Source organism: Phyllopteryx taeniolatus, chromosome 5 (assembly GCF_024500385.1).
Source record: "Phyllopteryx taeniolatus isolate TA_2022b chromosome 5, UOR_Ptae_1.2, whole genome shotgun sequence".
In the NCBI taxonomy this organism is placed as follows: Eukaryota; Metazoa; Chordata; class Actinopteri; order Syngnathiformes; family Syngnathidae; genus Phyllopteryx; species Phyllopteryx taeniolatus.
The window spans coordinates 33,490,967-33,515,540 of record NC_084506.1 but is presented as its reverse complement, the minus strand read 5'-3'; the positions used below and the strand labels follow the sequence as shown (position 1 = coordinate 33,515,540).

The following is a 24,574-nucleotide window of genomic DNA, read 5'->3' as shown; positions in this document are numbered from 1 at the left end:
CTGAGGAGAGGCTTCCTTCCGTCGGGCCCCTCTGCCATCAAGCCCCGACTGGTGGAGGTCTGCAGTGATGGTTGGCTTTCTAGAACTTTCTCCCATTTCCCGGCTGCACCTCTGGAGCTCAGCCACAGTCATCTTTGGGTTCTTCTTTCCATCTCTCACCAAGGCTCTTCTCCCCCGATTGCTCAGTTTGGCCGGACGGCCGGCTATTATGGAGACCACTGTGATCTTAGGAACCTTGAGTGCAGCAGAAATTTGTTGTAACCTTGGCCAGATCTGTGCCTTGCCACAGTTCTGTCTCTGGGCTCTTCAGGCAGTTCCTTTGACGTCATGATTCTCATTTGCTCTGACATGCACTGTGAGCTGTAAGGTCTTCTGTAGACAGGTGTGTGGCTTTCCTAAGCAAGTCCAATCAGTGTCATCAAACACAGCTGGACTCCAATGAAGGTGTCGAACCATCTCAAGGATGATCAGAAGAAATGGGCAGCACCTGAGTTCCATATATGAGTGTCACAGCAAACGCTCTGAATACTTATGGCTGTGTGACATTTTCTTTTTTAATAAATCTGCAGACATTTCAACAATTCTGTTTTTTTTCTGTCAATATGGCGTGCTGTGTGTACATTGAGGGAAAAAAATACCAAATGATTTTAGAAAATGGTTGCAAGATAAAGAGTGAAACATTTAAGGAGGTCTGAATACTTTCCGTACCCACTGTAGATGATTTGGTGTTGATTGTGTTCTTATGAAAATGTGAAAGTCTTATTTCACTTGGTGTGGAAGGTTAGATAATTTCAACATGTTGGATGTAAATACAATGTATGAACTCATTGAGTGTCATGCTAGCAATCGTCTGGAAGAAATGAAGACTCACCACCCAGCTGTGGGACTGGACTCCACCCCTCTGCCCTGCCCTGCACAACAAACGCATACGACGAATCAATAAACCATGAATTATCATCAATAATCACCAGCATGCACCGAAGACCGACATTAACTCGCCCAGTCAATCAGTCACTGATCAATATCTCCATCGCTTGATCCACAAGCCAAATCAATGAGTTCATTGATAAGAGAATGAAAGTTCAGTTCAAGAATTATACCCCAAAAAAATACTGCGCTCCAGTTTGGTTTGGAGACATTTGACTAGATCTCGTCATGCACACCAATTTCATGAAGCGCTTTTAATTATGAACAGTATGATGCAGTACAGTTTCTATGCATCCATTTTCCGAGCCGCTTCTCCTCACGCGGGTCGCGGGCGTGCCGGAGCCTATCCCATCTACCTTCGGGCGAGAGACGGGGTACACCCTGAACCGAACGCCAGCCAATCGCAGGGCACATATAAACAAACGACCATTGGCACTCACATTCACACCTACGGGCAATTTGGAGTCTTCAATGAACCTACCACGCATGTTTTGGGGATGTGGGAGGAAAGCGGAGTAACCGGAGAAAAGCCACGCCGCGGGCACGGGGAGAACATGCAAACTCCACACAGGCGGGGCCGGGATTTGAACCCCGGTCCTCAGAACTGTGAGGCAGATGTACTAACCAGAAAGTCACCGTGCCACCTGCAATACAGTTGTACAATCAAATGAACACACATCTTGTTCAAAAATCACCCTTGGAAAGGCATCATTTGTGTACCGAAGTCCTATAATCCCAAACGTCCTCGTTTCTGCACCATACAGGAACAGTAAAGGCTTTCCTTACCATTCCTTCTCATTCTTTTTATTTGGTTTCTATTCAACTGACGAGCTGCGCCGACGCCACCGCGAGATTCGCTGAGGCTCCCTTGACCTCAGCGACAAGATGAAGTTTACTCGACATAAAAAGTTGCACGTCACTCATTAAGTGCACGCACGTAAGCGCATATGAGCATAATATGCACATCCTGTCATCAAGGGGCACTAGCCCCCCAACTCAGGTCAACTGGAGGAACTGTAGCCGGGCTGGGACGTCAATTCTGGGAATGTAGTGGACGAGATGCCGCCGCGGTTAAACAAGCTTTCAATGGAGGTTTCACTTTGTTCTCCAAGCACTTCAATAAATGTTTCATAAACGTCTTCTTCATTGCCGTCGGCCCGCTGGAGGCTCCCGAACCGGCCCGGGCCGCCCGCCGCGACGTCCGGCGTCGGTTCCGACGGGCGCTCGAAATCGAACACGCTCCAAAAGGTCCGAAGTGACGCTAGCGAGTTCGCAGGCGCTGAATGTCGGAGAACAAGTGGATAATCACGTTAGCTCGCTCGCTAGCGCCCCGTTAGCCTGGCGAGCTAACGCGGCTAAGTTCATGCAAAGATGAAGAAGAAGCGGCGAAGGTGAAGAGCGCAGCGGGAGGCCGGACGGACCACCCCCCGACACCCGCCCGAGAACACAAAGACCCAAAGACAGCCAAAGGGCAGCTCAAGGGACGGCTACTCGCGCTGGCCAGGGATGGCGAAGAGCCGCCTTTGGCTGTCCAACTTGTGTCGGCCTCTTCTTAGTCGTCGTCCTCCTCCTCCTCCTCCGCAGCAATTACAACCAGAAGAAGCGGCAAAGAGCCGGCAAAGAGCGCAGCGAGGCCCCCGAAAGAGCTCGGAGGAAGGCCGCCGCACAAGGCGACGGGACGCGCGTCAATTCGGGGCGAGCGAGGACGACGACATTAAAGTTCGCGAATGAAAAGCAGCCCGACGTGCACTTACTCAGCAGCAGCAGCAGCAGCAGCAGCAGCAGCAGTCCTCCTCCAGATGAATTAAATAGAGACGTCCAAGAAGCCCATCCACGATGAACAAGAGCCCGCAAAGAGTACCGTTCGCTCCTTCCCACGCACCTTGACTTAGTTGCTCAATTTTGGACGTAGTTTGGCCAAATTGGTCTCAAAAGGGATAAACTGAAGCTACAAAACAAGAACTCTTGTTCAATCTCATTCAGCTCAGCCTGCGCACAACACAGATCCCTCCGCCGCGGAGCTACACGAAGGCCCAGCAAAACTACTTGTCCGTCTGCACAAAGCTTGTCGGGCCGCCGCCGGGTCAACGATTTCGCTGACGCCCGTCCCGAAAGTTTTTCCGATGGAGTCGATCGGCCGCGCCGGCCCGCTAAAGGACGTCTTCTTAAAGCGGACTAGATTTTTTTGTCGGTGTGGCGAATTTATTTCACTTTGCCTAAGGAACGGCGGTGCTGCGACTCCCATTGCCTAGGGAAAAGACCCGGATGTAAACTCAGTGAAACTCTACCGAGAGAAATTCCGCGTGCGCGCGCACGCAACACACGCGCACGCACACGTTCGCTCTCAGCCGCAGTGGCGTGTAAATTGGGCGGAAGGGGGCGGTGGCCCCCGGAATGTGTTCTTTTCATCCAAACAGTTTTGGGTGGTCATCGATTGTTTTTAGCAAATAATCATGAACTTGGAATTTTATGGCTTCATTGGAATTGGGGTTGTACAATATTGATACAGTATGGGCTTATTATGTGCATATTGGACAATATTGATGACAGGTGGCGCTTATTGTGTGCATATTTGGACAATATCGATGACAGGATGTGCTTATTGTGCGCATATTTGTACAATATTGATGACAGGATGTGCTTGTGTGCATACTTATACGAAATTGATGAGGATGTGCTTATTACGTGCATATTTGTACGATATTGATGTAGACTCTGCGATCGCCTGCGAACTGAAAGAAATCGTCGGAACGCGGATTGCCACCGGTACGTGAACATTTGGGGAGTTGTCGAGATTCCTGGAGCCAGTCACTTTATAGTCATTACACAACTCCAGCAGTTATTATTATGATTTCACTCACTTTGTGATTCTTCCCACGTTCCAGCAGGGGTCACTACAGCCTACCTTCCATTTTCTACAGCGCCTATTATCCTCCCTCATGAGGGTCGCCTCCAGGGTGAGCTTGAGTCTGTCCCAGGCTCCAGCTGACTTGGGCGAGAAGCGGGCGATGTACAGCCCGGACTGGTCGCCAGCCAATTGCGGGAGAAAGTCCCGAATAACGATGCGAGCTTAGATTTCTATAGCGCCTTCCGGTGTATATGACAAGGGTAATGTTGATGTTTCTAACCTGTTTTCAGTTCATTCCAGGAAGTGAAGCCATATGTGAGCTCCAGCAACGTGGACGAGTCCCACCGCATAACCTCATCATCACAAGTATGATCTATTGCGAAGCAATAACAGGTTGCAGTGAGACAGACAAATGAACATAACCTTGTGAACGTGCGATGATGCCGATGCCTTGTACACGTACAAAAACATAACTGCAAACCGTAATAATAGTGGGAATAATGATGCGGTGCCGCCCGAGGGATGGAAGGTCACGGGCATACAATGTTGGTTTTGGGCCTCGCCGCTTGCATTCTCCAGATTCTCTGACCCTTTTAATGGTATTATGGACCGTAGATGATGAAATCCCTCAATTGCTCGCGATTGTACATTGAGGAACAGTCTTTAAACCGTTGGACTATTTTCTCACGCACTTGTTCACAAAGAGGTGAACAAGTGCGCCCCATCTTTGCTCGCGAATTCAGGGACGCTCCTTTTCTACCCACTCACGGCACCCGCCTGTTCCCAATTGGCCTGTTCACCTGTGGGACGTTCCAAACACGTGTTTGACGAGCATTCCTCAACTTTCTCAACCTGTCGCAGCTTTTTTGGAACGTGTTGCAACCATCCAATTCGAAGTTCATGATTATTTGCTAAAAACAATCAAGTTGATCAGTTTGAACATCAAGACAATATCTTGTCTTTGTAGTGTTTCCAATTAATTATAGCTTGAACGTGATTTGCAAATCATTGTATTCTGTTTTTATTTATGTTTAACACAACGTTCCAATTTCATTGGAATTGGGGTTGCACAAATGACTGACTGTTGTAATGTTACTTGTGTTCAAATATCTCGACTGTCTCACTCTTGTTCTGCTGTGGTTTCATCCCTAGTCCCCTTGTCCACTCTGTGCCTCCGTCAGTCCCCTTAAACACTTTTCCGTCCGGCCGCATTTTCAGTAAACATCAGAATCATTCAAACATTTAAAAAAAATAAGCAGGGGGAGTATTTCAAACTCAGCAAAACTGTTCCAGCACAAAGGCATACAGTTCCACCACTCTGCAAGGCCATGCAGCTGGACAGGGCAGGTTTCATTGAACAAAACCAACAACAACCAAAAGATCGGACTGCGCTATAGCCGCAGGTGGCTCCACTGACGCCGCAACAAGCAGCGGTTCGGTTATTATAGTCAATGAAAACAAACAAAATAACGAAAAGTAACATTTTCGTCGAATCTAACCTTACAAGCAATATTATGCACTGCATATATTGCACTTCAAATTCTGTGGCCTGTTATACAGTACCTGGATTATATTGGTGGATGGTCGTTATCTTTTCGTAAATTAATACAAACATTTAAATTGTATTTTTTGTTGAGTTTTCACCACACGGTAGATTTCGTGATCTTTTTTTTTTTTTTTATCTCACACTTGACAAATACCCTGTATCAAAAATGTAATGAAAGCTAAACTAAAACAAACCCATTTTTGCGGGCACCACACATTCTCATCATTATTGTTTATCATTATTTACGTGATCATTATTAGAATTATTGTTATTATCAACATGTTGTTTAGACCATGTGTGTGAGAGACATTTTGATCATGCCTAATAAACAAATTACACCAATTCAATTTTTTTATAGCGCCAATTCACAACATATGTAATCGCAGGGAACTTTTCATATGGAGCAATCAGGTCTCGAAGATCCGCACGCCAGGAAACCGACAGAAGCGCACATGAACATTATTGAATCTCTGTTTCATTTACGTTGTTCAGATTAAACAAATGTACAAACAGACAACATGTATGACATCACATCCAAACACCAGACAACAACAACATGGATGAGGTCACGTCAAAACAACAGAGCCGAGTGGAGGATATCCTTTCCTGCTGCAGAGCTTCGCGACGTCGGCTCAGACGCGACGCTCATCTTCCGTGCCACTTGATGACCCCGTTGACCTTTTGACAGATGGGTCAGAGCGGTGGCGGCATCGCAGTAGATGGCTGAAGGTGGGGCTGCACAGGGTCCACGGCCTTGTTGATGTAAACCAGCCAGGCCCCCGGCGGCCAGGAGCCGCACGCTGCCATCACGTTGACGGTGACGGACGGGGCCCACCAGAAGGTCGGCGGTCAACAGGCTCAAGAGGAAGTAGTTGTTGACGGTAGGGAGGCGGCGGTTGACCACGACGAACAGGAGGACCAGCGAGTTGCCCAATACGGCGATGCCGCTCAGAGCAACGGTTATCGTGGTGACCGGAAGCAGACTGACAGGAGGTGTTCGGCAGGAGGCTAGGGTTAGGCGGAGGCATTTACATCTGATCCGTTTTCGATTTTCCTCCAAAACACCATACGAATAGGACTTTCCACCGTATTGTGAGAAACGCTATTACAGTGGTGCCTTGAGAAAGATACCAGTTGTCCTTGGTCCTTCCATCACCATGCTCGTAAGTCAAAACTCTCTTATCTCAAATCATTATCATCACCCATCAAAATGAACAGAAACACCATTAATCGCTTCCAGCCAGCTGTTCCCAAAAAAAGAACCAATGCCATGGGTTGAAATTTGGAAAATAGCACTCAATATTACTGTGCTTCATAAAAAAATATATAGTAATCACATAATTCAGTAGAATGTTTTGCCACATTTTCGCTTCAATTCAATGCTTCTCCTTTTGGTGAGCACGCCTTGGCCACCTGGGGGCAGTATAATGCAACCATACGGATATGTATGGGGCCAGAGAACATCTCACAACTCCATCCATCCATCCATCCATTTTCCGAGCCGCTTCTCCTCACTCGGGTCGCGGGTGTGCCGGAGCCTATCCCAGCTATCTTCGGGCGAGAGACGGGGTACAGTCTGAACCGGTCGCCAGCCAATGGCAGGGCACATACAAACAAACAACCATTCGCGCTCACAGTCACACCTACGGGCAATTTCGAGTCTCCAATTCATGCATGTTTTTTGGGATGTGGGAGGAAAGCGGAGTGCCCGGAGAAAAGCCACGCAGGCGCGGGGAGAACACGCAAACTCCACACAGGCGGGGCCGGGGATTGAACCCCGGTCCTCAGAACTGTGAGACTGACGCTCGAACCAGTCGGCCACCGTGCCGCCATCTCACAATTCCTCCAATCTAATTTTCAATGAACCTACCACGCATGTTTTTGGAATGTGGAAGAAAACTGGAGCACCTGCAGAAAACCCTAACCCTGGCACGGGGAGAACATGCAAACTCCACACAGCCGGGGCCGGAGGCCAGATTTGTACCCATGACCTCAGAACTGTGAGGCACATGTGCTCTAACAGGCAGTACCTGCAAACTCCACACACTCCTCAGAACGGTGCGGCGAATGCGCCAACACCTAAAAAGGCTGAATGTCGGACCCGACTCGGGGGTTTTGGGTGAGTCAGTCTCAGGTTCGGCGCTATCGAGCAACACATCCACTGTGTGTGTATGCGCTGCGAGGGCGTGACGACGGAAAGCCTGGCTGGGCCTTGGCGAAAGCGGCGTCGCCGTGGCATCTAACCGGAGGGGCTGGCGGCGTGATTTGAGTGTGCTAACAGCAATCCGCAGAGCTACATTCACATCACGAACTTGCTCATTTTGCAACCGATTGTGTTTTTTGTCAATGTCAAAGCATGTGCTGTTCATACAGAACAATTGACAAGGAGTCAGTTACTTAAGCGATGAGCGGTTACTCCCAGTTCCCTTGTTGCGATTGTACGGCGTCGTGTGACATCGTGTGCGGCACAATGCGCGCGCGACACAATGTGTGGATATCCTTGCCATTGTGGTTTTTGTGCCATCCACATGGAATGCGTTGACACGTTGCCCCTACTAGCTTAGCGTCGCAACCACTTCCGAAATGTTAAATGGAACAGACTTTGTTGTGAAAGTGATACGAGCGTGGCACTTGCCAATGTGAAAGGCGGCAGCAGCAAAATTCATATTCATTTACAATAAACATTAGTTTTTTGAGTGAAAATCATGTTTTGTTGGTTTTGCTCTTTAAAATGATCGTGTTTTTAAATTGAACTCAATATTTGATTTTTCAAAATATCAAGGGTTCTGTGAATGCACGTATGCCACTTAAGGGGTTCATTCAGTAACCAAAATGGTTAAGCAGTAAACTTCAACTGGCGGTGGTGATAAACAGTTTTGGAACAATTGCTCACGGATTCTACCAACCAAAGTGCTGCTGCTTAAGTGAGTTGAGTCACTGCCAGCACACAGCACTTGTTCCTCAAAGCCAAAAATCAGCTTGTATCTCAGGTCGCTCTCATGTCAAGGCCCCACTGTAGATCTTTTTTTTTTTGATAGAAAGAGTCAAACAACCAACTGTCGATTGGCTCGATATAAGGATGCCACCTCAGGGCAGACCAGCGGCGACAACAAAAGCGTTAGCATGTGGAAAGGAGTCCTCTGAGGGACTTCGGGTCTTGACTTAGCACCAAGGAGCCAGCGTCACCTCTGACAAGCCTTCAAGCAAGCGTCTCACGCGGTCGCCTCACTTCAACGAGAGGTGTGTCCGTCCTCACTCATCACCACCACCACCACCATCACCATCATCATCATCATCATCCACCTACCTCATTTTATTCTTTGCCCAGTCAAGATTGTCTGAAATCAAAATCATAAAAAATACACATCAAGTCATGTCGTCAGTAAATGTGACGTTAAATGCACCAGTCTGTCATTCAATCCATCCATCCATCCATCTGTCTACTGTACATCATTTAATTCACCAGTCGAGTGTAGAAAAACAGAAATGATAGTTTAAAAATAAATCAATAAAAAAGCAGCAGTTGGAGTCTCAAAGTTCTTTAATGACATGACATCTAAAAGTCAGAGCAAAGAATGATGACAAACGGCATCGGGGGGGGGGCGGGGGCGGTAGTCAGCAGGGTGGAGGGGGGGCTGTGACTCGAGCGTTCAGTTCAGTGTTGACCAATCAAATTAAGCCAGGAGGAGCTTGCCCAGGTCACCAAACACCTCCTGTGACCTGACAATCACAAGCCACTGCACTTCTACACAAAAGAGGAAGCAGAAACACGGCGCCTGCACAGCCGACAGGAAACAATTCAAGTTTTATTTTGAAGGAGTTCAAGGGGGCGTGGCTTACACTCGAGTCCCTGCTAATTGCTAATGAATGGAGCGACTTCGGTCGCCACGGTAACCAACCGCAAGCTCGACATTCCCGACAGGGAGAATGTATTCCACCAGCTCCCGAGCGGCCACAAAAAAAATTGCTGCTTCCTCTTTGTCTCCAATAAATTAAGCGGGCGAGCGGCTGCGTCACGCACACACATCCACTGCGACAACGGGAGGAGCTTCAGTCGTTACAAATGATTGACGGTGGGGTAGTCCCGCCTCCTCCCGCATGTGGTCAAAGGTCACGTGGTACAAAACACACAAGTGCTAGTTAAAGCCAGCCGGCAGAGGAAGCCGCCGCCGCCACCACTCGGGGACGGGCACGCCGGCGACAGTCCGAGCGGCGGCTGCCGCGCGTTCCGCCGGAGCCCTTCGTGGTAGGAATGTTGGCGCGTCGGGGCCGCGACGCCACTGAAGGTTCGAAGGGTGGGGTGGGGGGTGAGGGCACTCGGGGTCCAAGCGGCCCCTTTCGCTCAGGTCTCACTCGGGCGGAGGGACCGCTCACTACCTGCTGTACGGGTCGCCGTGGAAACTGTTGTGAGGGGAGGGGGAGGGAGAGGAGGGGTCTGGTGGCGAGTCGTCATCCGTCCTCTCGTCGCCAAAAACGTCGTCTGCGCCCCACGAGGGGGCCGGCGGGCGGTCGCGCCCGACGAGGACCGACCCCGAGGAGGAGGCGTCGGCAGCGACGGCCGTCCTGCCGGTCCTGGCGCCGGTCTGCGAGCCACGGTGGATCCGATGGCTGACGATGATGTTGTTGCCGAAGCCGCCCATGGACGCCATGGTGGTACTCTGCTCGCGCTGCACCACGGCCGTCATGCCACCCTCCGCGATCAGGCGCCGGATTCGAGCCAGTGGGTCTTCACCGGAACTCCCCCCCTCCGGAACCTCGTCTGGAACGTCGACAACGCATCACAAACACTTAACGGACACTTCCTGTCAATCGTCACGTCCTGTCAGCCTGGTTCCTACACATTTCAAATGTCAAAATCACTTTTTTTTTTTTTGTTTTTTTTGTTTAAAGTTCTTGTTTAATAATTTGAGGGATTTCAGTTAATAGTGTATCATGTACTGTATATGAGTCAATTAATCATTAGTTTCTCACTATGAATCCATATTCTATCTCTGTATGGTGCCTTCATATGAATGACTAAGGATGAATATACAGACACTGTCACATCCTATGTCAGTTTCTGTCAAGAGGTCTGTGTACCAACGAAATCATTTCGCACATTCAACAACAACAACAACAAGCCGTGGTTCACTTCGCCAAGCTAAGGAGGACGCGTATCAGAGCGGGGGCAGGGCCCTGCATAATCCAGCTAGAAACCAGATGACTCAAGAAATGAACATTGCGAAGAGGAACTATGCAGCAAAGCTGGAAAAACAGTTTAGCGCTAACGACTCTAAATCAGTCTGGCATGCATTCCAATCGCTGACCAATTACAAGCGACGATCCCCCCAAGCTGAGAACAATAGTAGACTAGCCAACGACTTGAACACCTTCTACTGCAGATTTGAAAAGGACACTTCATCTGCAGTATCTGCAACATTTGCACAATCGACATTGTCCCAGATGATCGCACCACTCGTCACTTTAAACCGCATCCACGCCTTGAAGTCTCGGCGCCCTTTGCGCGATGGTCATTGCGCCGGACTATTGCAATATTAGTCATTCCAACTGCTCGAAGTGCTAGAGGACTCTGCATCTTTTTGCACAATTGAAAATAAATAAATAAATGTACCGGCATTACGAGATAACGAGCAACCCTTTATTGCTCAGTGACTGTTTTTTGTCTCCAAAGTGTTCTCTGTCAATGGACCGTCTGTTGTCGCAGTCGAGCGGCTCCAACGACCGGAGACAAATTCCTTGTGTGTTTTTTGGACTTACTTGGCAAATCAAATTGTGGGATCAATAAATAAATTCTTGAATTGAATTCTTTATTGCAAACATATTGCAAAAGTATAAAAGTAATAGAAAAAGCAACAAAAGAAGATTTTAACAAAAAAAAAGAAACATTCGAAAAGGAGTAGGAAGAAGTCAAAGGTATTGACTGCCACCCCCCTCTACTCCCGTAGAACCCTATAGAACGAGGGTGGCCAACCAGTCAGCTTTTCAGCGTTACTGCAAAGAGCCCCATCAGCCCAGCTGCCCCTTTTTCCTCCCGTTCGACGCCCCGGGCACACAAACTGACCCCGGCCGTTCCCCTCACTCGCTCGCGCACACGCAGAGAGCAGAAGTCACACATCAACACGACGATGACAAAATTTGCTCCCGCGGCACGAAGACCACAGGCCAGTCCTTTTCCACAACGAATACTCACAAACAAACTCTCGGTTCAATGTTCAGTTCATGTCTACAAACAAAAATCTAATCATTTCCAATGTCTTTATTTGTCATACCATGCATGTTGTTTCGTGGGACTTCTGGCATTCCGTGCCCTCATCAACCTTTTACAAATCTGGTTTATTGTTGCCACTCGAACCAATTCCTTTCCGTGTCGATTCCGGCTGGGTGTGTACTTTAATCAGAAGAGCCGTGTGACACGCGCACATCGACGTAAACGTCGCGTCATTTATCGAGACGCGGGTCTTTCGTCCATTTAACACAGTCGTAGGGATTTGAAACCAAAAGCTGGTTTATTTTTAGCCTTGTCGTGTGTCTTTTGACGTAGTACTGTAAAAATCTGAGTGCCAATCAAGTTAATTAAAACAAAAAAATGTCGACAGTATGGGACGGACACGTCTGCGACAGACAACACGTAATGCGCGGATCAGACTACAAGACAAATTGGGTCTGTCAGACGACCGCAAGAAAAGCTTGGATTCCGATACCCCCGCAGCCCAACTTTTACGGTCACGGGGGGTTAACATGTCAACTCAAACGTGACCTGATACACTCGTCGACCACAACAATGGATCGCTTCGTGTGTGTTATAAGAACAAAACAGTACCAGGCTGTCACCACGAAGTACACAGAAATAAAGTTCAGTTCAATTGAGAAATACAACTTGAAAACAATTCAGTGCAATAAATTCAATCAATCCATCTCAGTTGTTATTCATTTCACTTTTATAAGGTGTTGTGATTTCTGGGGAAAAGACATTTTATTACCACTCCGATATATGTTGCGATTGAATGACTTGACTTGCGACTTGCTTCAACCAAGTGGTGACTTGAATTGACTTGAAATATAGCGGTGACTCCACTTGCTTGAGACTTGAAGGTTAGGACTTGAGACTTGCACTTACTCCCACCTCTGCTGCTTTTGGGATTAAGGCCGAGTGAGGTGTACGTAAAGAGACCGGATGGTATTTTTTTCCACGCGTCACCGTCCCTGTTGATCTGTGACTCCATGTGCGCCCATCTCACAGCCACTGTGAAAAACCAAGTGCAACTCAGACTTGGAGGAAACGCCGGGCGAGTTACGCCACCATATGTGAAATGGATTCCACGTGGATGCCTGGGCTAAGGTATCCGCTTTGACCGTTGTCAGAGCTTTCCCGAAAGCCGGCATCATTGCTGAACACCCCCCCCCCCCCGCCAACGAGACTGACTGACAATGACGAGAGGGAACCCGGCGCGTTTGTTGGAGAACTTGCCCAGCTGTTCATTTCGGATACAGAAGATGAAGACTTTGATGCATTTGTGGATGAGGATCGATCCAAAAATAACGTGAGTACATTGTTAAATACTTCAATAAAGTACAACCAAACTCAGTTTTGCTCCCGCTGCCTTTTTAAAAACATTGTTAAATACTTCGATAAAGTACAACCGAACTCACTTTTGCTCCCGCTGCCTTTTTCGAAACATTGTTTTAGCGTGCACGCATGCTAACGTATGTTTTAAGCTAGCGTATGTGCTACCATGCCTGCGCCCAATAATGCGGTGCGCCTTATGTATGCGTTCAATACAGAAATAGACCCCGTAACTGAGACTGCGCCTTTTAATACGGTGCGCCCTATGGTCGGGAAAATACGGTATTTGTTATTTTTAGACCTTTTGTTTTATGAATTCTCTATTTAGTGTTTTTCTTTTTGCATGCATTCTGCAAACCCTCTGATATCCACTGATTATCTTTACAGTTGCTTTCTATTGTATTGCTTAAGTGGACAATTTTTATAATATTCTCAATAACCTCACAGTTCATCAGTGTCAGTTTCATTATATATATATATATATATATATATAATCCCCCCCCAATTTTGTTCTAGTAATTTGTTATTGAGTGATTCCATAGCTGTACAGAGTTATCTTGCCTTGCTTGTTTTTGATGGAGTTAGAGAAGTAGTAAGCTACTAACGCTAGCCCTAACCCCACAGGTTAAGAGTCCGGGTGTCCTCCTCGACAGCACACGCTGCTTCCAAGCCAGGGCCAAATTGTTTTTCCTCTTGTCGCATTTGCCCGAGTGAATTCCGATGAATTCCATGAGTTAAAAGCGACCCGCTGCAATATGATTGGCTGCCTGCTGCGACATACGGTAAATGACTGATTCTTTCAGTTAGGGGCACGCTATTATCAACAGCATCGTCGCGTACATGAGCGCGCGACAACGCGCGCCGTTGTGTCTGGCCAGTGACCGCCACGTACGCACTCACAGCTTTTCTTTTTACACACAGCATTATCAATGCTGCTACATTTGTCACGGGAATAAAACCAAAAGTTGTTTCCCGAGTGACGTCTTGTATGATTGTCTTAATATTACGAGGGTGTGGGGGGGGTCAGGGGGTCGGGTGGCGGTAATACCATGAACTGCAAACATTGCCTACTTAGTTCGTGTATCACTTTTCACTCATTATTACAAACACAGAGTCATCTGCAAATGTTTTAATAACTGTTGTGTAGCTAGCAAAGCTACCAAATCTATCATTCTGAACCCTGTTTATAGTATAGCCATGAAGATACTGATTGTATAGGAAAACAAACTACCGTCATTTCTCGTGTATAATCCGCATTTTTTTTACCCCCAAAAATGATCAAGTCAATAGTAAGCATTATACATAGGTATAGGAGAAAATGAAAAAGACTTTCCCATTTTAAGAATGTATGCCGCCATCTAGAGGTTATAAAGAAGCGGTACATGTTCATTTCAATATGCCACCGCCCGTAGAGGTTATGAAAAAGTTGTACACTTTCATTGTAGTATGCCACCTAGAGGTTATGAAAAAGGTGGAGACTACACTTTCATTCCAATATGACAGGGGTACATATGACTGCATATATGGACAATTGTGCTCATAACTTTACATACCCAGGCAGAATTTGTGAATTTTTTAAAATTTTTATTTTATTTTATAAATACGACTGATGACTGAACAACAACCATCATTCATTTCTTCATGGTTATGTTTTGTTTAATGATAATGCTTTTGTGAAATGCTTGACAGTTTAATTTGAATCCCATTAAAATCAAATGAAATAAATGTCTTTCGCCTGGTCCTTCATGTTTCCTTCAAAGAATTGTACACATCTTACAAATTCTGCCTGGGTAATCAAACATGAGCACAACTGTGTGTTTTCTCATTTACTAAATAAAAGTAGGGCTGTGAATTTCCAAATAAGAGCAAGTAAATAAAACGAAAGTATTGTGTGTTCAAATAAAGTGTTTAACTTCAGAATAATTCTTTGAAAAAAACTAACAAAATACAGATAATACTTCATGTTTTGATCATATGGGGAGAAGCAAGATCATGCATTGTAAAAATGCATGATACATAAGTAGAAAGGTTTTCCAGAATTTTGAGGTCAACTTTGGGGGTGCGCATTATACACAAGAAATTATGGTATTATGAAAATAAAGTGCAATAATTGCAGTCGTAATGATTTATCCGTGTTGTTTGGGACTATGATTGAAACATTGGTTTGTTTTGTTGGTAAATAGTGTGAATAATCATAAATGATACTTTCATGTCAATCATATGGTTGTGGTAATGCTCAAAATGAAGTAACTTTTCCCAGGGGAGGTTAGGGTTAGGAGCCCTCACGAGAAGAACTGGCCCCTCTGAGTCCAACAAATCAAAACAAAGTCTGTTTTTTTTTTTTTTTTTTTAAATCGAATTTACCCGTTATGTCTGTTACTGCTTGTGGCCAACAAACTTCTTGTTCATAGTACCATATTTTGCAAATATATCTGGAGTCACGGTCAATGGAAACTATGGTATGCCGTGGTGAATCTGTACCTCCTCCAAAAACGGTGCAAGCAAATCATGTGCTACTAGTGCAAAAGTTAGTGGAGAGCCCTGCAAGCACACACAAATAACATCAGCATACTTGACTTTAGGAAACATCAATGGCCTCTGTCCATCCCTCGACACTGCTGCTGTCCTTGTCACTGGCCGCCTGGATTATTGCAACTCTCTCCTGTTTGCTTTCCCCCACGTCGCTGCAAAAACGACGGCTTCTCCACTGCCGCCGCCCGTATTATCACCAGGACCCCTCCGCCCTGCCACAGCGCCACTGGCTCCCTGCGCAATACCGCATCCAACCTAAAATACTGACCTGCACCTCGGAGGCCATCAATAACCCGCCCCGCCGTATCTTGCTGACCTCCATCACGTCGCCGCCCCCTCCCGCTCGCACAGATCTTCGTCCTCCATCCACCGCCTTCGGTCGCTCCGCCGCCCCCCGCCCCGCTCCCCTTGTCACTACCACCTGACCTCCCAAACAGACTCATTGACCTTCTTCAAATCCAAACTCAAGACACACCTTGTCACTTGAACATTTCCCCTATAATTTGCCATTTGAACAGATGATGTACGCATTTTTATTGGAGAGCTTGATGAACTGTCTGCACTGTGACAATGAATGGCGTGAAAGATACCTTTTCTTTCCAACAGTCCAGATACTATTTCATTTGAAAATATATCATCAATTCAAGTTGCAATATGATTTGTGACTCCGCTGGGTCAGATCATTCTGGGATGTAAGCCGATACCGTATAGTGTACTAAAGCGCCTCAAAGCGTCAATCCTTGTTTTGTTTCTAAATACATGAAAATAAGTGCAAAAGACAGAACGATACTCTACTGAGTTGTTGAGATGTGGCTTAAAAGTCTTATTCGCCTTCTAAATGTTCCTGGATTTGTGGGCGTGGCTGAAAACTATCCTCGGGACGTCAAAACGTTTGGAGCTACACTTAACGTGCCCCTCCCCCACTTTCTCATTCACGATGGGTCAACCAGTATAGCATGCGGTTAGCCATCAAACTACGCCGGAAAATCGAAAAAATACATATTTCTGAAGTGCAATGTGTTTGGTTTTATTTGGGCTAACATGTCTCTGGCGTCCGGCCACCTGCGCGTTGTCTTGCGAGGCAGCAGCGAGCCACATATGATCCGCCAGCCGTTAGAGCACACGGCGGGGGTCCCGCGCGACGGCAAAGTGCTTTCAGCCGCTCGCGTCGGAGGTGAGGAAGAGAAGGGGGGCATTTGGCAGACTTGCGCGGGAGCCTTGCGGCGTACCTGCGTTGGCCGTGAACGCCGCCAAGGCTCGGCCGTGGCCGTCGTCCGGACCTCCCGTGTTCTGAGACTCGAGGTGGCTGGCATGGGGTGGCGGGGCTAAGCAAAGGAACATGAAGGAACGCAGCTCTGTGAAAAGGTCAAGCGCGAGGAGTACACACGCACGCGCACAGACGACATTTCTGTACCAGCTTGCGGCCGGGAGGCGCCAGGCTCGGAAAGCTCTGTTTGGGTCTCGGCGTTCTGCAGCTGGACCGCCGGCGTCTGCGTTCCTTGCGATGTCACGGAAGGGGCGGGGTTTCTGGGCTGAAGACCGATGGCGTTCATTAGGCCCATGTCCCGGTCCAGCCTCCATCCCGAGCGACTGGGCCTGAACGAGAACGCAGTACGTTGACGGCGCGCGTCCCTCCACCGAGGAAGCGCGATCTGGGTCGTACTCACCCAGGTCGGTCGGAACTGCGGGTGCGGCCTCCGCCGTTGTTGACTGAGAACAAAGGCTCTGTGCCGGACTCGACTGGACTTTCGCCATCGCTGCGGTAGAACCTTAACATGCGCAAACAGAACACGCGTGTTAATTGAAGCGCATGCAGGAAGCGGGGGCCCAACCTCACTAACCCTAACGGAACAAATGGAAGGTTTGGAACCAGCAGACTTCCTGTTGCCAGGGACCATTAAGATAATCACACCGAGTCACTCGTGCGTCCGCTTGCTGGACACTTTATTAGGAACACATGACCCGGACCCAATGCGTTCAAACTCGAATCCAATCTTCTGTGTGAGTCAAACAGGAAGTGACATTGGCAGGCTGACTCACACAGGGCGACAGATGACCAGGTCCCCCTTGTTGGTTCCGTACGCCAGACCCATCCCGGGATCGGGAAGCCAGCGAGCAGAGTTGATGCTGACGTGGCGCCGCTGGTCTGGCGCCATGGGGTAAACCACGTTGAAGACCATCTGGAAGACACCGAGCCCAAACTCTTGTTAGAAGTGGCACGCCACATCCAAACAGGAAGTGTGCGTTTCCACAGTGACCGAGAAACAAAACAAACGGCGTCCTCTCTAGTCTCCATTGGAATTGCGTCCTGTACGCTGGAACCTCGGTTGAAGAATGACCCGACGAAGCGACGAAAATAAAACAAGAGCTCTCCGACGTACGATGAGGATCACGGTCGCCGTGTAAACGGCCAGTCGACAACACAGCGTCAAGACTGCCGTGAGATCCGTTGAGTTTGCGTCACTCAGGACATTATTTCGCGAAATACATGATTATCGTTCGTTAATGTTGTTTTAGCTGGATTATGTCATGAAAACACCTTCAGATGTCCGGCGTGCGTCAAAAGCAAAGACGAGAGAAGCATCAAAGTTACTGTTTCAAGTAAATTATCTCCCTATTCTGTGAGACACGACTGCAAAAAACTTACCTCTGTTTAACTGCACAGACAGCGGCTGAAAGAAGTAGTTCCCATTTTTCTCACTACATATACTTCCAAAGGTGCTATGGACCTGAAGATTTCACCGGATGTTGGGAACAACCCAAGTCATCCATAAATACAAAGCAAGCAGAACAAATAAACTTGTATATTAAGTTGTGTCGAAAAATGTGAAATGACACAGGGGAAAAGTATTCAACACGACAACTGGTATTTATTAATTAAATACTGTACAAAAGCCTTTGTTTGCAATGACAGCTTCAAGGTGCCTCCTGTATGGAGAAACTAGTTGCATGCATTGCTCTGGTGTGATTTGGTGTGATCATTCGTCCACAGCACAAGCAGTCTTCAAATGTTGAAGGTTCCGTGGGACCCTGAGTTGCAGTTCTTTCCATCGCTTTTTGATGGATTCAATTCAGGTGATTGACGGGGCCATTCTAGCAGCTTTCTATTTTTTCTTTGAAACCAATTGAGAGTTTCCTCGGCAACATGTTTACCATCATGTTGCCACCGCAGACCTTCAGTGTTGGTATGGTGTTTTTAGGGTGACGTGCAGTACCATTTCTCCTCCAAACGTGGTGTGCATTATGGCATCCAAAATGTTTGCTCTCATCCAACCGGACTATCTTCTCCCAGTATTTAACTGGCTTGTCCAAATGTTGTTCAGCAAATTTTAAACGAGCTTTGACATACTTTTTTTCCCCCCCAGCAATGGGGGTCTCGAGCGTGCACACAGACCATGGCGGGGGAGTACATTACTCGCGGTTTTCCTTGTGACAACAGTACCTGCTAATTCCAGGTCTTTTTGAAGCTCTTCTGATTCTTCTTTGCACTCCTCTGTCACAAATTCTGCAGGGAGCACCTGATCAAGGCAAATCTATCCCGATATGATTGGCTTTCCACTTACGTATCACGGCCCCAACCGTGCTCACGGGAACGTTCAGAAGCTTCGATATGTGCCTGTAACCGGCGCCGTCGTTATGTTTCGCAACAATTAGTTTGCGATGGTCTCGAGACAGCTCTCTGCTCTTACCCATCATGAGATGTGTCTTGGCAATGAGACCTTTTTGTAGGCCAATTAGGATTGAACCAGCTGATAGGATGGAGGTTGGATTGCTGTATGATTATTGATAGATTTTTGGTGTTGCCATGGCTTTCCATGCCCTTTGTTCAATACTTCTTCCCTGTGTCATTTCCCATTTGTAGACAACTTAATTTCTTCTACTTTCTTTGCATGTATGGATTTCCTGGGTTGTTCCCAACATCTGGTGAAATCTTGAGGTCAATAGCACCTTCGGAAGTATAATTAGTGAGAAAACTGGTGACGATACTTGTCAGAAGAGTAGCTTCGCTGCCATGGTGGCAATTATTCGTGGCTTATGCTCCACTGACACTGGAGTGGCTCGGTAGCTGTGGGGGAGGCGGATAATAGCGTGTAGCCGTACACCAAGCATTCCATGGTAGTGCCCAAACAGCGGAAAGCATGAAGGTTGGGCAACTTTTCAATATAGACGTGCCGTTTTGCTGTTTGTTTTTGCAATATAGCGTTTATTTCATCAAATACATGAATGAAATTTTTACTGGCCAGCGTCTGAAGAGTCACGGTGGCCCAACACAGCGCTGTGTTGGGCGTTCATGTCGGACGCTGAATTTTCCCCCCAATATCCGGAACAATCAGCGTTATAGCCGGAACGAGTCAGTATTCAATGATTTCCGTAACAAAATACGGACAATCCGGAACCCCCGACAGCTCTGCCTCCAGTGGTTACGGAAAGTATTCACATCCCCTTCAATTATATTGCAGCCATTTGCTCAAATCATTTAAGTACCTTTTTTTCCTCATTCATGTCCACACACCACCCCATATTGACAGAAAAAAAGATTGACATTTTGGCAGATTTATTAAAAAAGAAAAACCGAAATCTCACACAGCCATAAGTATTCAGAGCCTTTGCTGTGACACTCGTATATTGAACTCGGGTGCTGTCCGTTTCTTCGGATCATCCTTGAGATGGTTCGACACCTTCATTGGAGTCCAGCTGTGTTTGATGATACTGATTGGACTTGATTAGGAAAGCCACACACCGTGTCTATAGCAGACCTTACAGCTCACAGTGCATGTCAGAGCAAATGAGAATCATGAGGTCAAAGGAACTGCCTGAAGAGCCCGGAGACAGAATTGTGGCAAGGCACAGATCTGGCCAAGGTTACAAAAAAAAATTCTGCTGCACTTAAGGTTCCTAAGAGCACCGTGGCCTCCATAATCCTTAAATGGGAGATGTTTGGGACGACCAGAACCCTTCCCAGAGCTGGCCGTCCGGCTAAACTGAGCAATCGGGGGAGAAGAGCCTTGGTGAGAGAGGGAAAGAAGAACCCAAAGATCACTGTGGCTGAGGTCCAGCGATGCAGTCGGGAGATGGGAGAAAGTTCTAGAAAGTCAACCATCACTGCAGCCCTCCACCAGTCGGGGCTTGATGGCAGAGGGGCCCGACGGAAGGAAGCCTCTCCTCAGTGCGAGACACATGAAAGCCCGCATGGAGTTAGCTAAAAAACACCTGAAGGACTCCAAGATGGTGAGAAATAAGATTCTCTGGTCTGATGAGACCGAGATAGAACTTTTTGGCCTTAATTCTAAGCGGCGTGTGTGGAGAAAACCAGGTACTCCCCAAATCCAGGTGTGAAAAACTTGTTGCATCATGCTCAAAAAGACTCTTGACTGTATTAACTCAAAAGGGTGCTTCTACTAAATACTGAGCAAAGGGTCTGAATACTTACGGCTGTGTGATATTTCAGTTTGTCTTTTTTCCTAAAGCTGCAAAAATTGCAACAATTCCATTTTTTTTTCTGTCAATTTGGGGTGATGTGTGTCCATTGAGGAAAAAAAATAACTTCAATGATTTTAGCAAATGGCTGCAATACAACAAAGAGGGGGTCTGAATACTCTCCGTACCCACTCTATAAACATATCGGTGCAGAAGCGAATTCGCCAAACCGAATTTCGGACAAATGCTGTCTAAATTCGCGAACAATCCTATGTCAGTTTAAGTCGTATTGGTTTGATACAGACACTTTCAGGTTGTGACTCAGTAGGTAGAGCAGGTCGTCCAGTGACCGAAGGGTAGCGAGTTTGAATCCTGGCTCTGACTGTCCGCATGTCAAATTGTTCTTGGGGAAGACGCTGAACCCTAAAATGGCGTGGAAGCACTTCAGCAACATTCACTTTTTTTTGTTCTTTTCAGCAACACACAAGCAGGTCAGGTTTTGTCGAAAAAATTCATACGCCAGATTTACGGCCCTACACTGGAGAACTTTAAGCCGTGCTGTTGGAACACTCAATTTCCCTTGTTGCTGAAGAAAGTGTCGGTCTGTCTGTGTGCTCGCACGGTGCTCACCCTGATTGAGGTCTCTCCTCCGTGAGGCTGCTGCAGCCGGAACACCTGCGCCACCATGTGGTCGGTGGTGGGATGCAGCAGGATCCTGCGAGAGGCCAGGCCCACCATCACGTAGCAGCCCAGCGGTGACAAGCTAACGGAAATGGCGTTAGGACCTTGGGGAGCCCAGGAGGACAGGGTGGGAGTTAGAGGCTTTGAAGTGGGGATGAGGATGGAAATGACCAAGAGGGTTGCTTGCTACCAAATCTTTTGGTGTAGAGCATCTCCCCAAGGTTGTGGGCTGCCAGCGAGAAGATGGCCAGGATTCCCTCGTCGGGAAAACCGCGCTGACTACTGGGAACGAAGACGGCCAGCAGTTGCCCGTCGGCCGAGATGTCGCAGCTGGCGTCATTGTAAATCTTACAGTTTGGCACCAGGACGTTGATGGAGGCTGCGCAGAAAACTTGGGCATCACTTCAACAAGAAGACATTGCACCGCCTCCTCGCAAAACAGCTGACAACAACGGTGGACATTGTCCAAACTTGGCACTAGCAGCTGCCAACTAATGTTCCAACTGTTCGCTTTGTGTAGTTTGTGTGTGTAAAGGACTCTGATACCGTTGCTGATCTCGGGCAGGTCAAACTTGGTGAAGTCCCACCACTGCAGGCGGTAAGTCGTATTAGCGATGTTGCTAGCCACCGCAGACTGGCCGTCGCCGATGGACGCACCTGAAGAGCCAGAAGACGCCAAATAAGTATTCTTACATCATCTCTGCAAACGGGTCCCGTTTGAGGGTTGCGATCTTACCGGCCAGCACCCTGTTGACGGACGAGTGCGTGGCCAAGCCCGGCTGGCCTCTCTCGTGGTGGAAGATTCCGGCGTATGGCAGGTACTCGGGAAGATGGAAGCGCCTGCGGGAGGACAAGAACGGGCCGTGAACACTCATCGATACTCGGCCAGACTGGCGCGTGCCACAAACTCACCTTGGCACGAACCGACCCAATGACGGCGCTGACATCCTTGCGTTTCGGGGCGCCCTGTGCCGGGCTCGCTCGCTGTTACTGTCGCTGAAATATGACAACAGCGTCATTAGCTAACGCCAACCGCACCCGCTCCCGCACCCGCACAAGAGCGGACTCACTCCAGCTCATCAAAGTCCACGTCAGTGTTGTCCATGGAGCTTGAGGCGTTACCGGCCGGCCCGTCAGAAGATGAAGACATGGCCCGCAGGCGGTTCTGCTGGTAGCGAGGAGATCGCTGACGAATGCTGTCTCGTCTGGACAAATACTGGATCATCCTCTGGGCGTAGTACGCGGCGGGAGAGAGTCTGGACACAGGTGCGCATGTCAACATACCTCGCTCATCTGCGAGCACGAGGCAATCTCTGAGTTTACCTGGCCGGGTCTGGATAGATGGGATGGTCCCGAGATCCGGTCACATCATAGCGAGACATGAGAGAAGACTCCAGAAGCCTCCTGAGAGGCAGAAAAGAAGGCAGGGCAATCGCAATGATTTTCAGCATGACAAAAAGGTGGCGCGGTGCCAGCCCCTAATACCTTCTGAGGTAGTCCTCGTCCACGGGCGCGGGATCCACAGGCATTTCCTGGTTTAAGGCCTCGGGGGGCTCAGGGGCCCGGGTCACAGTGGACTGGCGGTATACCCTCTCCCACTGGGCCGTGTCCTGGTTGTACACCAAACCCACCGTTTGCTCGGTATGCTGGGCGGCGGACGACACCAGAGGGAAGACCGCCTCCCCCGCGACGGTCACGGGTCGCTGCTCGCTCTCAAGAGACCCCCTGGCGGTCTGGACTGGACCGTCGGGCACAAGAGAGGGCGAGGACAATGAGGTGGAGGGGGGCTGCAGGGCGGAGGAGGTGGACGACATCTGGGTGGTGCGCTCCCAGCGCTGAGAGTCGTGATTGAAGGTCAGCAGATTGTGACACGCACGGCAGCGGTTCAGGTGCCCGCGAGAGCCCCCAGAAGGGGCGCTGGGGTCTGGGGGCTGGGGTGCGGACGGGGGGGGCGGGGGCTGGTAATGAATGATTGTGGGGGTGGGAGACAAGGAGGACAAGGAGGGTCCGACTCTGTCCGAGCCTACATTGTTATTCAGCAGCTCTTGGTTCTGTTCCTGGCCGCTTTGGCCACCCCCTTGAGGAGTCTCCAGGTCCTGCGTGCGCTCAAACTCCTGGAAGTAGCGGCTCAGGTTGCACTGCAACACGTTCCGGAAGGAGGCGGGGTTGCTGCGGGAGCTGTCCCAGAAGGGGTGGTGCCCGCTGCTGGTATTGGACCCGTCCCCTTGCTGGGGGAAGCCGCGCCCGTCGGTGGCTGAGGTGTACACCGGAGAGTGAGAGGAGCCGTCCTGCTGACGCAACACCGCCAGGAGGCTGAGCGAGGACGATGACGAAGTCCTTGGCGGCAGCACATTGGGACCCGTACCCCCCTCCCTCATACTCAGCAAGCTACGTGTCCAGTCGGGCCCTGGACTGGAGGCGGGGTTAGACTCCACGCCGCTGCCGTAGTAGAGCGATGTGAAGGCTGAGGGGCGGGGCTCCGAGGGCTGGCGGGGCTCTGTGCGGGCTGCGGAGGAGGAGGACGCCGGGACCTGCAGGGGCTCGGACGGCGCCCCGGCGGAAGCGGCGCCTGGCAGGGACAGGCCACGATTGGCCGAGCAGTGATTGCACATGCACGCCATGCCCAGGAAACGGGTGCAGCCCACGAAGGATAGCCCACGCTCCGTGTTGACGAAGTGGCCCAGGGGGGCGGCGGGTGTTTCCGCCGTGTCGGCGAGGGGACGCACCTGCTCCCCTGCACTTTGCGCACCGGGAGAGCGGGACGACAGGATGTGCAGGAAGTTGTGCAGGATGGGCGTGCGGCGAACGGGCTGAGGCAAGAAGGAGCGCTGACGGAAGTGAGGGTGAGGCAGCTCCACGCTGTCCATGGGAACATCCGCGTCGTCCTCGCTCTGAAACACACAAATGTTGGCGCTGGCCGGTAGCTCACACCCCAAAATAAACCCCAGTCAGGAACTCACATGCTGATTGGACGACGGATTCACGATGGCCGTCAAAAGGTTGTGACCCAGCGGGTCAAACCTTACCAACCTGAGGAACACACAATTTCAAAAATAGG

At 48.9% G+C, this 24,574-nt stretch overlaps 2 protein-coding genes across 14 annotated transcripts in view; both read right to left on the bottom strand.

Moving 5' to 3' along the window:
* The window catches only part of phf21ab (PHD finger protein 21Ab), a 46,554-nt gene extending 43,353 nt beyond the window's left edge, over positions 1-3,201 (bottom strand). For 2 of the 8 annotated variants that reach the window (XM_061775197.1, XM_061775196.1), the window contains exons 1-2: positions 1,714-2,629; positions 872-911 (exon numbers count right to left, since the gene is read on the bottom strand). In XM_061775197.1, coding sequence (XP_061631181.1) covers positions 872-911; positions 1,714-1,726 — 53 coding nt within the window. In that variant the 5' untranslated portion in view covers positions 1,727-2,629. The other 6 variants (XM_061775191.1, XM_061775192.1, XM_061775195.1 and 3 more) reach the window with 5 other exon arrangements.
* Positions 3,202-5,659: 2,458 nt separating this feature from the next.
* The window catches only part of ambra1b (autophagy/beclin-1 regulator 1b), a 43,849-nt gene continuing 24,934 nt past the window's right edge, over positions 5,660-24,574 (bottom strand). For 4 of the 6 annotated variants that reach the window (XM_061775182.1, XM_061775185.1, XM_061775184.1 and 1 more), the window contains exons 6-20: positions 24,477-24,546; positions 23,002-24,407; positions 22,840-22,920; positions 22,587-22,772; positions 22,429-22,512; positions 22,253-22,356; positions 22,063-22,173; positions 21,707-21,895; positions 21,466-21,620; positions 17,458-17,597; positions 17,085-17,186; positions 16,832-17,013; positions 16,647-16,742; positions 8,629-8,659; positions 5,660-6,304 (exon numbers count right to left, since the gene is read on the bottom strand). In XM_061775182.1, the coding sequence (XP_061631166.1) occupies positions 5,893-6,304; positions 8,629-8,659; positions 16,647-16,742; positions 16,832-17,013; positions 17,085-17,186; positions 17,458-17,597; positions 21,466-21,620; positions 21,707-21,895; positions 22,063-22,173; positions 22,253-22,356; positions 22,429-22,512; positions 22,587-22,772; positions 22,840-22,920; positions 23,002-24,407; positions 24,477-24,546 (3,349 nt within the window). In that variant the 3' untranslated portion in view covers positions 5,660-5,892. Of the gene's footprint in view, positions 6,330-8,628; positions 8,660-8,844; positions 10,081-16,646; positions 16,743-16,831; positions 17,014-17,084; positions 17,187-17,457; positions 17,598-21,465; positions 21,621-21,706; positions 21,896-22,062; positions 22,174-22,252; positions 22,357-22,428; positions 22,513-22,586; positions 22,773-22,839; positions 22,921-23,001; positions 24,408-24,476; positions 24,547-24,574 lie in introns of those variants that run through there. The other 2 variants (XM_061775188.1, XM_061775187.1) reach the window with 2 other exon arrangements.